We start from the raw sequence: 17,625 nt of genomic DNA on the forward strand, positions 1-17,625 counted from the left end.
TGGAGCATTTTGGAGCGCTATGGGTTTCCGAAGGGCTGGATAGAGCAATTACAGCTACTTTATCGGCATGCGGGGTGTTTCCCCCTGGTTAACGGGTGGAGAGGGCAGGGGTTTGAGGTAGGGGCAGGGGTCCGACAGGGGTGCCCACTCAGCCCGCTGTTGTATGCATACGCCATCGACCCTTTTATAAGACGGCTGGAGAAGGGGGGGGGCGGAGGGGCTGGAAGGGGTGGAGGTGGGGACAATAACCAGTTAAGGGTCGTGGCGTATGCAGATGACGTTACAGTGTGGGTAGCGGACCAGAGGGAGGGAGGTAGATTGCAGAACCTGATCCGGAATACTCGCAGGCAACAGCGTCGCAGGTCAATTTTCAAAAGTCCAATAGCCTGTGGGTTGGGGATCAGGGGCTGCAATTTGAGTTGGGAGGTAGGTTTCCTACAGCTGTGGAACGTATACGGGTCTTGGGAATATATTTCGAGAAGGGGGATTATAGGCTCTACAACTGGGATAGGTGTCTCCAAGAAGTGAAGGGGAGGGTGGATAGATGGAAGGGGTGGAAAATGACCATGGGGGAGCGGGTACAGCTCATCAAGGCACACTTAGTTCCTTTGTTTCTGTCGTCAGTTACATCTGCTTGCTGCCGGAGAGCCAGTACGCGGCCTTGTATGGGGTGTTCTTCCGGCTGCTCTGGGGCAACAGGACGAATCCGGTAAAACGGAATGTTACCTATCTGCCTAGGAGGGAGGGGGGGGTGGGCATGATAAACCCAGTCCTGTTTTTCAGCGCTTTGTTCCTGCAGTTCAATCTGGGGAGGGCGGTAGGGCGGGAGCCACCGGGGTGGGCTAGGAGTGTCCTGCAGTGGTGGCCGAGATATTGGGACCTATGGCGGGAGGGGGGGAGGGTAGTGGCACTGCGAAGGGGGGCCCCGGGGGGGGGGAGTTATTGCAAGACCCTAGTGAAATTGGTGAGGGTGTGGGGGGCTGACGGTGGGGGAGGTGAAGGCAGGACAACGGGGGGTCTGGATGGACAGAGTACGGGCGCAGGTGTTCTCAGCTCCTCTGGCGCTGAGGGACGCGCCGGCCCCACGGATGCAGCAGGGGTTACGGTTGATTGCTTCGAACCGCATCCCGGTGAAGTATAAAGACCTGGCGTGGCTGTCCTTTCACGGTAGACTGTACGTCCGAGGAAATTTGAAATATCGCAATGTGCGGGATAGAGGGTGCCCACGGGAGGAATGTGCTGGAACTGAAGAGACGATGGAGCATTTCCTGGTGAGGTGCCCATTTACAGTCCAGGTCTCTGACCGGGTTTCCTCGTTGCTGCAGATCCCCAGTTTCCGCAACTACAGCTATGCGGACTGGGTGTACGGCCCAGAGGGTGGAGGGGGACGCGGGGACCCGGTAACACGCTTTCTGATTTCGGTGATATTGCGGTACTGCCTCTGGATGGCGCGCTGCAGGGTGTCCCTGTACCAGGAGGTCCGGCCGGCGGAGGTAGTCAGCGGGATGTGGTAAGGGCGGTGCAGGAAGCGGCAAAGTGGGAAAGGGTGGAAAAAGGGGTGGGGGTGGCTTCGAGGTGGTGGAGACACGTGAGGCTTAAGCCACCATGAGGGGACATGCTTCCCAGGGGATTGTGTGCCAGTTGTCTGAAGGGGTTGTGGGGGGTCGGGGGGGGGGGGGTTGATCCATTGTATTATTGAGGAGGGGGTTGTACATAGATAGGCAGACCATGTCTAGCTAGGAGCCTGGGTTTGATTTGCATGTCCGGTTTTTTTTTTTCTTGGGTTTTTCTAATACACAGTTTCCACTGTAGTATTGAGGAGGGGAGGGTGTGTACATAGATAGGAGGACTGTGTATAGCTAGGGGCTTGTTTTTGATTTGTATGTTATTTGTTTTTAGTTTTTTCCAATAAAAAGAGTTTTCCAGTCTGCCCAACAAGATAAACTCATTTTACATGGTATGTGCTACTTTAAATATATACCTCAGTTTGATTTGTCCCTGCTTGTAAATCATATTATAAATTGTAGAACCAGGTAATTAGAAATATGGATTTATTTATGTAGTTGGCATTCCAGTATTTTCTTGTTCATCCAAAAATCTCTCCAATGTGGATGGATCAGTAAATGATTTTGTGTTATTGCAGTATGTTACTTTCATAGTGGCTAGTGAGAAGAGACCAAATTATGTAGTGCCTTCAGGCTAGGATGTAGTGCTAGGAATCTCTTTCGTTTATCAACAGTGTTTTTAGTAAAGTTGCCAGTAATAGTTATTTTATTACCCTACCATATTAGTTGTTGCTGAGACTTGGCTGCTTGTAGTATTGCAGGAATAATTGTGGATAACATAGCACTTTGAAAATGATGGGTCTCGGATATTTCAAAATGGTTGGCTTTCGTGCCAGGACACGATGCACCGTTTCTAGTTGAAACAGTCGATTAAATTGCAAATTAAGAAGTTTAGGAATAAGTGCTTCCACAAAACCCATAATACCATCAGCTTTGGCACTCTCAGTGATGCCCAGTAGTCTTAGATTGCTGCGCCTATTTCTATTGCCAGAGTCCTCCAATGCAGTCTGTAAATCATTGATAACTTTATGAAGCTTACGGTTCTGAGTAATTTCATCTTCAAGGTCACTAACTCTCGCATCTACTTCTGCGATACTGCTTTCCATATGTGTAAATTTGTGATTAAATTGACTTACTACGTCTTTCAGATACTTTATCACCATTGTATTTTCTGTGAGTAAGCATAGGATTTCTTGTAACCACGCTGCAACATTGAGTGCAGGACCAGCGCCAACTTTGTCCTCAGAACTCTTACGAGGAGACTGGATCCAGTTTAGTGTTTATTTGCCGATCCGACTGCAAACGTGGCTTCAATTTTGCTCTGCCACTGTTATGATGTTTTCAGTATAAAAATATGTTGAGATGAGATGAGTAAGTTACCTACATAAATACATAAGTATCCATCAAGCCCAGCATCCTGTTTCCAACATTGGCCAATCCAAGTCACAAATACCTGGCAAGATCCCCCAAAAAGTACAAAACATTTTATGCTGCTTATTCCAGAAATATTTCCCCAAGTCCAATTTAATAATGGTCTATGGACTTTTCCTTTAGGAAGCCGTCCAAACCTTCTTTAAACTCTGCTAAGCTAACGACCTTTACCACATTTTCTGGCAATGAATTCCAGAGTTCAATTACACATTGAGTGAAGAAAAACTTTCTCCAATTCATTTTAAATTTACTACTTTGTAGCTTCATCGCATGCCCCCTAGTCCTAGTACTTTTGGAAAATGTAAACGGACGCTTCACTTCTACCTGTTCCACAGTGGCGTAGCCACAGGTGGGCCTGGGTGGGCCAGGGCCCACCCAACAGTAGCACACATTTAGTGGTAGCTGGTGGGGATCCCAAGCTTGGCCAGCTGAAGACTTCTCCCTTATGTTTAATAAATCCTTGGAGACGGGAGAGGTTCCGAGGGATTGGAGAATGGCGGAGGTGGTCCCTCTTCACAAAACTGGTGATAGGGAAGAAGCTGGAAACTACAGGCCGGTAAGCCTCACTTCGGTTATTGGAAAAGTAATGGAAGCCGTGCTGAAGGAAAGGATAGTGAATTTCCTGGAAGCCAATAAGTTGCAAGATCCGAGACAACATGGTTTCACCAAAGGGAAATCGTGCCAAACGAATCTCATTGAATTCTTTGACTGGGTGACAGGAGAATTAAATCAAGGACGTGCTATGGACGTCATCTACTTAGATTTCAGCAAGGCTTTTGACACGGTTCCCCACAGGAGGCTCTTGAATAAACTAGAAGGGCTGAAGATAGGACCCGAAGTGGTGAACTGGATTAGGAACTGGTTGACGGGCAGACGCCAGAGGGTGGTAGTGAATGGAGTTCGCTCGGAGGAGGGAAAGGTGAGTAGTGGAGTGCCTCAGGGATCGGTGCTGGGGCCCATTCTGTTCAATATATTTGTGAGTGACATTGCCGAAGGGTTACAAGGTAAAGTTTGCCTTTTTGCGGATGACACCAAGATTTGCAACAGAGTGGACACCCCGGAGGGAGTGGAAAACATGAAAAAAGATCTGAAGAAGCTGGAAAAATGGTCTAACGTTTGGCAATTAAAATTCAATGTGAAGAAATGCAAAGTGATGCATTTAGGGAGTAGAAATCCAAGGGAGGCGTATGTGTTAGGTGGGGAGAGCCTGATAGACACGGACGGGGAGAGGGATCTTGGGGTGATAGTATCTGAGGACCTGAAGGCGATGAAACAGTGCGACAAGGCGGTGGCCGTAGCGAGAAGGTTGCTAGGCTGTATAGAGAGAGGTGTGACCAGCAGAAGAAAGGAGGTTTTAATGCCCCTGTATAAGACGTTGGTGAGGCCCCACCTGGAGTATTGTGTTCAGTTTTGGAGGCCGTACCTTGCGAAGGATGTTAAACAAAATGGAAGCGGTGCAAAGAAAAGCTACGAGGATGATATGGGAGTTGCGTTCCAAGACGTATGAAGAGATACTTGCTGACCTGAACATGTATACTCTGGAGGAAAAGAGGAACAGGGGTGATATGATACAGACGTTCAAATATTTGAAAGGTATTAATCCGCAAACGAATCTTTTCCGGAGATGGGAAGGCGGTAGAACGAGAGGACATGAAATGAGATTGAAGGGGGGCAGACTCAGGAAAGATGTCAGGAAGTATTTCTTCACAGAGAGGGTGGTGAACGCTTGGAATGCCCTCCCGCGGGAGGTGGTGGAGATGAAAACGGTAACGGAATTCAAACATGCGTGGGATAGGCATAAAGGAATCCTGTGCAGAAGGAATGGATCCACAGAAGCTTCGCTGAAATTGGGTGGCGGGGGGAAGAGGGGCTGGTGGTTGAGAGGCTAGGATGGGAGAGAGCAGACTTATACGGGGTCTGTGCCGGAGCCGGTGATGGGAGGCGGGACTAGTGGTTGGGAGGCGGGAAATACTGCTGGACAGACTTATACGGTCTGTGCCCTGAAAAAGACAGGTACAAATCAAGGTAAGGTATACACATATGAGTTTATCGTGGGCAGACTAGATGGACCGTGCAGGTCTTTTTCTGCCGTCATCTACTATGTTACTATGTTATGGTAATGAAAACTCTACTCTCCATGATACGGGCACCTGAGCATGCTCATTTTTCAGCGCAGACTGCCAAGTACTACTACTACTACTACTATTAAACATTTCTGTAGCGCTACTAGACTTACGCAGCGCTGTACAAATTAACATGAAAAGACAGTCCCTGCTCAACAGAGCTTACAATCTAAATTGGACAGACGAACAGACAGCTAGGGGTGGGGAAATTGCAGTGGTAGGGGTGATAAGTGAGGCTGTTGAGTAAGAGAGTCATGGTTAGGAGTCGAAAGCAGTAGCAAAGAGGTGGGCTTTAAGCCTAGACTTGAAGACAGCCAGAGATTGAGCCTGACATACTGGCTCAGGGAGTCTATTCCAGGCATAGGGAGCAGCGAGATAGAAGGAACGGAGCCGGGAGCTAGCAGTGGGGGAGAAGGGGGACGACAGGAGACATTTACACAGCGAACGGAGTTCACAGGGAGGAGTGTAGGGAGAGATGAGAGCAGAAAGGTACTGAGGAGCTGCGGAGTGGATGCACTTGTAGGTCAAAAGGAGAAGTTTAACTTTGAACCGTATGCGGAAGCGGATAGGGAGCCAGTGAAGCGACTTGAGGAGAGGGCTAACGTGAGCATAGCGACTCTGGCAGAATATAAGACGCGCAGCAGAGTTTTGGACAGATTGAAGAGGAGATAGATGGCTGAGTGGGAGACCGGCGAGAAGCAAATTGCAGTAGTCTAGGCGAGAGGTGATAAGAGTGTGGGTAAGGGTTTTGGTAGTGTCCTCGAAGAGGAAAGCAGTGGCGTAGCCAGACTGCCAATTTTGGGTGGGCCTGAACCCAAAGTGGGTGGGCACAAAATTTTCTCTCTACCCCCCTCCCCCAGCAAAATGTAGTCACACTCAGATACATTTGTCACACAGGGTAAAGTGCTGCTTTTCAGTGCATCAGATTTCAGACAATTTATTTAATAGCCTAACATCCTTTTCAGTGAGCTTTCAGAGGCCAAAACCTCCTGCCTCAGGTCAGTATAATGCTGTTACGGTATCCTCTCCTGACCTAAGGAAGGAAGTATTGGTCTCTGAAACTTTATTAACACCATATTACTTTATCCTAAAATAAAATTATTTTCTTTACCTTTGTTGTATGGTCATTTACTTTTTCTCATTGTGTTGCTCCCAGTCTCTAGATTCTGCTTTCCTTCGTTTTCGCTTAACTCTTCTGCCAGGGTTTCCTGGCCATTTGTCATTTTCTCTCCTTTTTCTTTGTTTTCGTCAATATTTTTCTGCCTCTCTCTGTGTCCAGATTTAATTCATTCTTACTATCCATTCTTTAATTTCCTTCATCTACTTATGGCTTTTCATCTTTTTCTCACCCTTGTTCTCCCCATGCCCCTTCCTCTTATTCTCCAATCTTTCACTACTCCCCTTTTCCATGCAGCAGCTCTCCTCTTTCTCTCCCCATCCTTCCAGTGTCTCCCCTCTCTCTCCCCATCCTTCCAATAGTCTCCCCTCTTTCTTTCTGAATCCTTCCATCCAGTGTCACCTCTTTCTCCCTACACTTCCATCCAGCGTCTTCCCTCTTTCTCTCCCCATCCTTCCACCCATCTACCCTCTCTCCTGATCCTTCCATCTAATGTCTCTCTTTCCCTCCTTCTAACCAGTGTCTATCTCTCTACCCTTTTCTGTTCAGTGTCCCTTCTCTCTCCACATCCTTCCAGTTTCTCCCCTTTCTCTCTGCATCCTTTCATCCATCTCCCCTCTTTCTCTCCCCATCCTTCCATCCATTGTCTCTCTCCCCATCCATCCGATTTTCCTCTTTCTCTGCCATCCTTCCATCCGTTTTTCCTCTTTCTCTGCCATCCTTCCATCCATTTTCCCTCTTTCTCTGCCATCCTTCCATCTGTTTTCCCTCTTTCTCTCCCCATCCTTCCGTCTGCTTTCCCTCTTTCTCTCCCCATCCTTCCGTCTGTTTTCCCTCTTTCTCTGCCATCCTTCCGTCTGCTTTCCCTCTTTCTCTCCCCATCCTTCCGTCTGTTTTCCCTCTTTCTCTGCCATCCTTCCGTCTGCTTTCCCTCTTTCTCTCCCCATCCTTCCGTCTGCTTTCCCTCTTTCTCTGCCATCCTTCCGTCTGCTTTCCCTCTTTCTCTCCCCATCCTTCCGTCGGTTTTCCCTCTTTCTCTGCCATCCTTCCGTCTGCTTTCCCTCTTTCTCTCCCCATCCTTCCATCTGTTTTCCCTCTTTCTCTGCCATCCTTCCGTCTGTTTTCCCTCTTTCTCTCCCGATCCTTCCGTTTTCCCTCTTTCTCTGCCATCCTTCCATCTGTTTTCCCTCTTTCTCTGCCATCCTTCCGTCTGTTTTCCCTCTTTCTCTCCCGATCCTTCCGTTTTCCCTCTTTCTCTGCCATCTTTCCATCTGTTTTCCCTCTTTCTCTGCCATCTTTCCGTCTGTTTTCCCTCTTTCTCTTCCCATCCTTCCGTTTTCCCTTTCTCTGCCATTCTCCTATCTCTTTCTCTCCCCAGTCCCCATCCTGCCATCCGTTTTCCCTCTCCCGATTCAGGCCCGCCAGCCCCAGCTACAAAAAGAAGAAGCACTCAGCTGATTGAGCTGAGCGCCACCACCAACGCTAACGACGAGAAAAAATGTAAAAAAAAAAGCGCGGCACCGCAGGCAGCCTCAAAGCATTGGCTGCTGGCTCTGCAGGCTCCTCCCGTCTCTTACGTCACTGTCCCTGCTTCGCTCCAGGGGCAGTGACGTAAGAGACGGGAGGAGCCTGCAGAGCCAGCAGCCAATGCTTCAAGGCTGCCTGCGGTGCCGCGCTTTTTTTTTTTTTTTTTACATTTTTTCTCGTCGTTAGCGTTGGCGGCGGCGCTCAGCTCAGTCAGCTGAGCGCTTCTTCTTTTTGTAGCGCCGGCCCTGCTGCTCAACAGGAAAAGCAGCAGTGGCCGGCAATGGGAGCTGGGGCTGGCGTGGGCCTGGAGGAAAAGTGGGTGGGCGGGCCAGAGCTGAAATTGGGTGGGCCTGGGCCCACCCAGGCCCACCCGTAGCTACACCCCTGGATGAAGCTGCAGTGTGGTAAATTTAAAACGAATCGGAGGAAATTTTTCTTCACTCAACATGTAGTTAAACTCTGGAATTCGCTGCCAGAAAAAGTGGTTAAGGCGGTTAGCGGACTTCAAAAAAAAGGTTGGACGGCTTCCTGCTGGAAAAGGCCATAGAATGTTATTGAATGGACGAGGGAATAATACACTATTTCTAGGATGGGTGGGTCAAATTGCTTGTTCTTTTGGCCGCTGTTGGTGACAGGGTGCTGGGCTCAAAGGACCCTTGGTCTGTCCCAGCATGGCGATGCTTATGACTTATGATGACCCATGCATTATTAACCAGTAAATAGTAGTCTTTCATATTAAACACACTGCTCTTAAAAGTTAATAGGAAATGGTAATTTACTCTTTCCAATAGTACTAGGATTATCAGACACTCCATGAAGCTATCTAGTAGCAAGTCTACAATGAACACTTTAAAATATTTATATTTTCCTTTACATGCAGAAGCAATAGAATGTTCTGCTTAACAATAAGGGCAATTCTGTAATTGAGTGCCTGCATTTACATGCCCCTTGTGTTCATTAATGTGTAGAATACTAGCACTTGCACAAATAAATATACACTTACAAGCGAAAGTGCCAGCAGGGCACCTAAGCATTATTCTGTAACAGCACATGTAAGTGATATAGGGGGAGATTCTATATATGGCACCTAAAAAATTGGCGCAGAAACCAGTGCCGACTAAACATATACTATAACAGTGCCTAGATTTAGGAGTGGTATATAGAATATGCTTTGTTCATATCTCAATGCCTAAACTATGTGCCTCCATTTACACCAACAAAAACGTGGTGTAAATCCTGGCACATAGATTTAGGCACACTGGGCTATATTGTATAACTACGCATGTAAATTTCAGAACACCCACAAAATGCCCATTTCACTGCCCATAACCACGCCCCTTTTTGCCTGCACACATTAGAAGTTAGGCGCACTGCATTACAGAATGCACTTAGCAAATTGTGCACATAAATTCTAATTATCACCAATTAATGTTTATTATTGCTTGTTAAGAGCTGTAATCAGCGCCAATTAGCTTGTTAACCCAAATAAGTTATGTGCGTTTTTATAGAATATGCTTGGATTTGGGCGCAGATCTCTAGGCACACTATATAGAATCCAGGGAATAGCGTCTAAATACAAAGAGGGGCATGCACATGTGTGAAGCATAGGCAGGGTTCCCATTTATGTATTTACAGTAAGATACACACTTCCTTGGCACGTTTACTTGACCAGTTATGCCAGGTCTATAACTGCTGTAACTGTGGGTATGTACGTGTTAGGCACACCGATAGTATTCTATAGTGGAATCTGCACACCCAGATGCAGTTATAGAATAGGATCTCACTATGCAGCATCAGGAGCATAAATGGAGGTACCCATTTATAGAATTGCGCCCAATGTGATCAAGGCAGATAGTATAGCTGAGTTTAGAAAACATTTTGACAAGTTTCTAGAGTACAGGTGAATTAACCATTATTTGGCTGGATAGCCTTAGGTGTCTCCACCTGCTACTTCTGGGAGTGAGCAACATGGAATAGGCTATCCTTGTCCCAGACTGGCCACTGTCAGAGAAAGGATGCTGGGCTTGATAGCCATGTTTCTGACTCAGCATGGCACTTCTTATGCTCTTAAATATGTTTGTCTTTATTTTTAGTTAATCCAGTGTTCCAGCAAGCAGAAGATCCTATAGTGAAAGAAAGTGAAGCTAATGGAATAGCGCCTACCACAAATAGCACATGTAAGTTACCGGCTTTTGGACAAGAGTCAGTCTAGTAGGAGCTCATGTTTTCTTTTAATATGTGGGTTTTAAGTACGAGTATCCCTGAAACTTAGACTGAGGGACACACAGTGCTAGTATTTCAGTAATCTAGTCAAGCATTTTCAAACGAAAAATTTTCCTCCCTAAGCAATCTTATATTTCTGTATTTAAAAAAAAAAACTCCATCCTTTATTGGCTTATTCTAATTATAAAGAGGTTGTTAGAGGTTTTGTATGGTAACAGAACAACATCATCCTACATTCTTTTGCAAAATGGACACCTTTATGTTTATAGCCAGAGTTCTTGAGATCCTATCCAGACCATAGGGCTTCACGCCCCTTACCTCTTTATCAGCGGGGCTCTCTGGCAGCGCGGGGACGCCCGCCATCATAGTGGATTCGACACTCCGGGGCGGTGCTGCGCTTCCCGCACGATGCGCGTGCCCGGGCCATCCACGTCACCCGGTGTGTTCTTCCAGACCCGCGCACTTCTGGGGAATCCCCAAGGCTGCTCGGGGCCGTCGACCCACCTTCCTGTTCCGCGGGGATTGGTCCTCCCCGCGGACGGACGTCTGATGTTATTTCCTCACTGCCTTTCTAACCCACGACAGTTCTCCTTCCTCAGCTGTGTCCTGGGGACGTCAGACGCCTGCACTATTTCTAGAGGGCTTTCCCACTGTCTTGTTGCTTCGTCTTCTACTTGGTAAGCATTCCTTTTCACTGCATTCCTGCTTGTATTACTGGTGACTGACTCTGCTTGTACTTCAATTACTCTTGCCTGCTGCCTGCCTCTTGAACTTTGTCTGTACCTGGATTACTCTTGCCTGCTGCCTGCCTCTTGAACTTTGTCTGTACCTGGATTACTCTTGTGTCTGCTGCCTGCCTACTGACTCTGCTGTACCTGGATTACTCTTGTGTCTGCTGCCTGCCTACTGACTCTGCTGTACCTGGATTACTCTTGTGTCTGCTGCCTGCCTACTGACTCTGCTGTACCTGGATTACTCTTGTGTCTGCTGCCTGCCTACTGACTCTGCTGTACCTGGATTACTCTTGTGTCTGCTTCCTGCCTACTGACTCTGCGGTACCTGGATTACTCTTGTGTCTGCTGCCTGCCTACTGACTCTGCGGTACCTGGATTACTCTTGTGTCTGCTGCCTGCCTACTGACTCTGCGGTACCTGGATTACTCTTGTGTCTGCTGCCTGCCTACTGACTCTGCTGTACCTGGATTACTCTTGTGTCTGCTGCCTGCCTACTGACTCTGCTGTACCTGGATTACTCTTGTGTCTGCTGCCTGCCTACTGACTCTGTGGTACCTGGATTACTCTTGTGTCTGCTGCCTGCCTACTGACTCTGCTGCTACTTGGATTACTCTTGCCTGCTGCCTGCCTGTTGGACCTTGCCTGTACCTGGACCATCCCTTTCTGTTCCCCTCTGGCTGGTTTCCTAGCACCCCACTTGACTTCCCGCGCAAGTCCTGCCAGCCGCCCGCACCTGGGGGCTCAACCTCCGGGGAATGGCGCTCACCACAGTTGAACCTCGGGGTTGCTCAGCCGCCAAGCAGAGTCCGGGGGCATGTCATCGCGCTCAGCAGTGCTCCACGTGGCACAATAACTCACAAGTCTGACTGTAAGCCGAAGCCATGAGTTCTCCGGACAAACCCGAACTGTTGGACCTGGCCCAGGTTCTCCAGCAATAACAGGCCCAGCTAAACCAACTGTCTGGAGTCTTACAGGATGTGTGTTCCCAGATGTCCACTCTCCAACCTCAGCGCCAACCATCTGCTGCCTCCTCTGGGTCCGTTTTTCCTACTCCTGGGTTGTGTCTTCCGGAGCCTCCTCGGTTTGATGGTACTCCCTCTGCTTGTCGGGGGTTCCTTAACCAGTGCCTTATGTTCTTTGAGATGCAGCCCAGTGCCTTTTCCTCTGACAAACTCAAGATTACCTATATAATTTCCCTGTTCTCTGGCCCCGCCCTGGCTTGGGCCTCTCCTCTCTGGGAGCAGCGAGATCCACTACTCACTGACCTGGGGGATTTTCTTTGTCATTTTAGGTTAGTTTTCGACATGCCGGGGTGTCCCTCCTCAGTAACCAGAGAACTTTTACGGATTCAACAAGGCAACAGTTCTGTAGGGGCCTATGCGGTACGCTTTTGAACCCTAGCCGCCGAGTTGAGATGGAACCAAGAGGCCCTCAGGGCCATTTTTTGGCAAGAGTTAAATGACCGAATTAAGGATGAGTTGGCAGGCCGGGCATTTCCGACCTCTTTGGACGCCCTCATTACCCTCTGTGTCCATATCAACATCCAGTTCCAAGAGAGGTCACAGGAACGTTCTGCTCAGCGCCCTCCTCAGAGGCCTTCTCCTCGGATGTCATGCCCTACTTCCCCTAAAGGAGCGGTTGGCTCCTCTTCTGGAGGTTCTGAAGAGCTGATGGTTATCAGTCGACATCGTCTCTCTGAGCAGGAGAAGACTCACCATCGGAACAATCGACTCTGTCTGTATTGTGGACAGGCTGGTCACTTCATGAAATTTTGCCCAAGTAAGCTGGGAAATGCGCAGACCCAGGGCCTTTGAAAGGGGTGGCTCTGGGTCGATCCTCACCCTTTCCAGATAATCTGGTCTCCATTCCTATTTTTCTATAATGGAAGGAACTTTGTGTTAGCACTATAGCCCTGATTGATTCAGGGGCCGGAGGGAATTTTATTGACGCCAGCCTCCTCGCCCAACTAGGGACTCCTTTGATTCCTTGTAAACCCACGCTACAGGTGACCTCCATCCAGGGATTAACTCTACCCCACTCCATTACCCAGGTCATGTAACCATTACAGATGCAAGTCGGAATCCTACACCAAGAGGAGATCCAACTCTTGGTTCTTCCCCGGGCCATCCATCCTGTCATTCTGGGCCTGCCCTGGTTGCGACAGCACACGCCCAGTATCAACTGGACCACAGGTGACATGGGCAAATGGGGTTCCCAGTGTTTTGCTTCTTGTCTTACGCCAGTAGACCCTCCAACAAAAACTATTTCTGCCTCTCCCGGGGTCCTCTGCCCCTCTGGGGCTTGTCTTCTAGTGGAGTACCAAGACTTCCAGGACGTCTTTAATGCCCAAGAGGCTGAATCTCTTCCCCCTCATCGTCCATTTGACTGCCCTATTGAATTACTCCCAGGTAAGACACCACCGACTTTATACCCTCTCCCGGGAGGAATCTAAGGCCATGTGGAAATACATCCGAGAACCTCCAAAAGGGCTTCATCAGACCTTCTTCCTCTCCGGCGGGGGCCGGGTTTTTCTTTGTAACTAAGAAGGATGGCTTGCTACAACCCTGTTTAGACTACCGGGGCCTTAATGAAATTACCATCAAAAACCGGTACCCGCTCCCTCTTATTCCGGAGCTATTTGACTGTCTGCAGGGAGCTTCAATTTTTACCAAGCTGGATCTTCAAGGTGCCTATAACTTGGTCCGAATCTGCCATGGAGACAAGTGGAAGACTGCTTTCAGTACCCATGAGGGACATTTTGAATATCTTGTTATGCCTTTTGGCCTCTGCAACACTCCTGCAGTCTTCCAGGAATTCATTAATTTCATTTTTCAGGATCTCCTGTACTCTTCGGTTATTGTTTATCTGGATGACATTCTGGTGTTCTCTGCTTCTGTTAAAGATCATCCCCATCGTGTACGCACCGTTCTCCAACGCCTCCAGGATCATCGCCTCTTCGCTAAATTAGAGAAATGCTCATTTCACCAACAGTTAATTTAATTTCTGGGATATATCATTTCTTCAGAGGGGCTCCAGATGGACCCCACTAAACTCCAAGCCATCCAAGAGTGGCCCATGCCTCAGGGTCTCCAGGTTTTGCAATGCTTTCTGAGCTTTGCCAGTTACTACCGACAGTTCATCCAGCATTATTCCCTCATCACCGCACTTACTAAGAAAGGGGCTGATGTGGATGGCCGCTGAATAGGACGTCGTAATTACAGCTCCCCAAACAAGTTTAAAAGTTCTTCATTCTATTGAGTTAAACTTTACCTCTTTGTTTGCAGAATGCCAAAGAGAAAGGGGAAACCGAGGGGACCTCCTCCTCCCTCGGTCGAAATACCCTCTCTCCGTCAAATATCAATTTCGACGTTCATGGCTTCTACTCCTAGGGGTGTATCCGCTGCTGGTGTTGGGGAGAACACCGGCCTGGAGGGTGAATTATCACTCAGCCCCGCTGGCCCGTCTACTCCTCCACTCCCGCGACCTTCCGGAAGTTTTGTGCTGGAGAGGGTGATTCCGGGTTCTCCGAAGGAGGGGCAAACTCCGATGGCGTCCAACGAGGCACGGGGTGTAGCGGAGGATTCCCAGCATTTTCGAGCGACAGAGAAGGCTCCCTCGAGGGAACTTAATGTTCTACAGGCTGAAACAACTTTGCTACTCACGGGGACACAACCTCTGGTAAAACCTGCCGAAATTTCACTGGAGACTATTTGGTCGGCTCTGGAAAGTGTTCACAAGGTCTGTTTATCCTTTATTTCTGTGTCTCTAAATAATGCGGCTCAAGTGAAATCTTTGAATTCTGGCTTAGAAACTATTTCAAATAAGCAATTGAAAATAGAGGGACAATTGAAGAAAATAAATGAAGTCCAGACTCAAGTAGTGGGAGAGAAACTGATAATAGCGCGAAAAATTGAAAATTTAGAAAACTCTATGCGGAATCAAAATTTAAGACTTTTGAACTTTCCCTTGAATGACTTAATTTCACCAAAGGAGATGTTTTTTTAAATTTCTAAAAGAGGAGTTCAAATACTCCGAACAAATGTATCCTCCCGTCCATAAAATATACTATTTGCCTGTAAAAACTAAAGCAACTTCAGGAGATCGAACAAAAAATCAAACAGAGGATCTGGACTTAACTACTTTTCTTGAACAATCCAAGGAAGAAGAAAAAAGGTGATCTACGTTGATAGTAAAATTTGTATTTCTTCAAGATAAGGATGCTTTATTAAAACTTTATTTCCAGAGAACTAAAATAGACCTTTTGGGAGAGAGAATATTTATCCTCCCTGATGTATCTAAGTGGACACAAAATCATAGAAAAAGGTTTCTGGAATTGAGACAAGATGTAATTTCATTGCAGGCAAAATTTCAATTATGTTTCCTATGCAAGTGTTTGGTATTATATAGAGACAAGAAATATATTTTCTATGAGGTAGCGCAACGTTTAGATTTTATACAGGCCCGGAGGCAACCGGAACAAACCTCATAGGTTACGGGCTTTATGAAAAAAAGGGGAAAAAAAAGAAGCTAAACATTTCCTATTGTATTATTTTTTTGACTATTACTAACTCCTCTTAGTAGTTATTAGGGCATCATGGATTTTCCTCTTTTTCTTTTTTTGTGGACTAATTAGAGCAAAGAATTTAATCTGTTATATATTTTTTTAGAATTAGGTGAAAATAATTGTGTATCTTATGCTCTGTAATATTTCCTCAAAGATTTTGTCTTTGTAAATCAATATTCAAATTATAAATAAATAAAAGAAAGAAAGGGTCTGATATGAAGAACTGGTCTCCCGAGGCCCAAGAAGCCTTCTCTCCATTAAAGCAAGCCTTTTTGTCTGCTCCGGTGCTTCAAGGGCCGGATATAACACAACCATTCATTTTAGAAGTGGGTGCCTCGTCGCTGGGGGCAGGGGCAGTTCTGTCCCAAGCCGCAGACTCCGGCAGGCATCATCCCTGTTTTTTTCTCCAAGAAATTCTCGCCAGCAGAACGTAACTACACCATTGGGGACCAGGAGTTGTTGGCCCTTAAATTGGCTCTCCAGGAGTGGCAATACCTTCTGGAGGGGGCCTTACACCCCATCATTGTGATCACCGACCACAAAAACCTCCTCTACCTCCAGGACGCTAAAAGACTAAACCCGCGACAGGCACGTTGGTCTCTTTTCTTTGCCAGTTTTAATTTCTGTTTGATATTCTGTCCTGCCAAGAAGAATGTTCAAGCAGGTGCACTTTCCAGGGCCTTTAATATCCCCGAAGTGCCCTCTATCCTATGTTAAACCCTGCCTGTATCGCCTCCGCCACTGTAACTTCAGCCACTCTGAAGACCTCTGTTCCACCTCAGTCCAGAAAAAAGGTTCTCAAATGGGGACACTCTTCTACGTTTGCTGGACACTCTGGGTTTCGCAAGACCTTTCATTTGATCTCCCCGTATTATTGGTGGCCACGCATGGCTCAGGATGTTTTGCATTTTGTCTCCACCTGCCCCGTTTGTGCCCAAAACAAATCCTCTCCTGGCAAGCCGTGGAGATTTTTACAGCTGTTACCAGTTCCGTTGCCTCCTTGGCAAGAAATATCCATGGACTTTGTTACCGCCTTACCTCCCTCCCAGGGTCACACGGTCATTTGGGTAGTAGTAGATCGATTCTCCCGGATGGCTCACTTCGTACCCATGAAATCTCTCCCATCAGCCGCTACTCTCGCCAGGAATTTCATCCAGCATGTGTTCTGGTTGCATGGTCTATCCCTGCGGGTCATAAGTGACCGAGGATCTCAATTTACGTCCAGATTCTGGAGAACGCTGTGCTCTGCTTTTGGCATCACCACTCATTTTTCATCCGCGTATCACCCTTAGACTTATGGGATGGTAGAGCGGGTCAGTCAGACACTCAAGACCTTTCTGCATATGTATACCAATAATCAACAGGATGATTGGTCCACATTGCTCCCCTGGGCGGAATTTGCTTATTATAACAGCCTCCGCTTCTCGAACATCACCATTTTTTACAGTTTATAAATGCCACACCCGACTACCCCTTCCGATCCCTCTGGACCAAACCTCGCCTCAGCTCCAACAAACCCTCATGGATATCCGGGCATCATCTTCAGCAAGCCGCGGCCAAGTACAAGCTTTTCGCAGACCGAAGAAGACAAGCTGTGCCGATCTTTCAACTCGGGCAGAAGGTTTGGCTTAGTACCAAGTACTTGAGGCTCCGTTTACCCTCTTTCAAGTTTGCTCCTCGGTACATTGGACCTTTCTCAATACTATCCTGAGTGGGGGCAGTCTCCTATCGTCTCAGATTGCCCGTTAATCTCAAGGTCCACAACGCTTTCCATGTGTCCTTACTGAAACCAGTTTTGTCCTCGAAGTGGCACTCTGAGCCATGGAAGATCGCCGTTCCTGAGACCGAACCGGACCCGGAATTCGAGGTAGAGGAGATTCTGGACTCCAAACACCAAAGGGGACGACTCTTCTACTTGCTATTGTGGAAACATTTTGGTCCCGAAGATAATTCTTGGGAGCCTGCTAGCAATGTTCATGCACCGGAACTAGTCCAGGAATTGCATACCTGCTACCCATCCAAACCCAGACCAAGACGGAGAGGGGACCTTCCGGGGAGGGTACCATCACGCCCCTTACCTCTTTATCAACGGGGCTCTCCAGCAGCGCAGGGATGCCCGCCGCCATAGTGGATTCGACACTCTGTAGCGGTTCTGCTCTCCCCACACGATGCGTGTGCCTGGGCCATCCACGTCGCCCGGCGTATTCTTCCAGACCCGTGCACCTCCGGGGAATCCTCAAGGCTGCTCTGGGCCATCGACCCGCCTCCCTGCTCCGCGGGGATTGGTCCTCCCTGCGGACGGACGTCTGATGTTATTTCCTCACTGCCTTTCTAACCCATG

At 47.9% G+C, this 17,625-nt stretch overlaps 1 protein-coding gene across 1 annotated transcript in view; it reads left to right on the top strand.

The window, feature by feature from the left end:
- SLC12A3 (solute carrier family 12 member 3) overlaps positions 1-17,625 on the top strand; it is a 1,234,282-nt gene that overhangs the window by 928,351 nt on the left and 288,306 nt on the right. The window contains 1 exon segment of the mRNA XM_030203718.1: positions 9,857-9,940. Coding sequence (XP_030059578.1) covers positions 9,857-9,940 — 84 coding nt within the window.

This window comes from Microcaecilia unicolor, chromosome 5 (genome assembly GCF_901765095.1).
Source record: "Microcaecilia unicolor chromosome 5, aMicUni1.1, whole genome shotgun sequence".
NCBI lineage: Eukaryota > Metazoa > Chordata > Amphibia > Gymnophiona > Siphonopidae > Microcaecilia > Microcaecilia unicolor.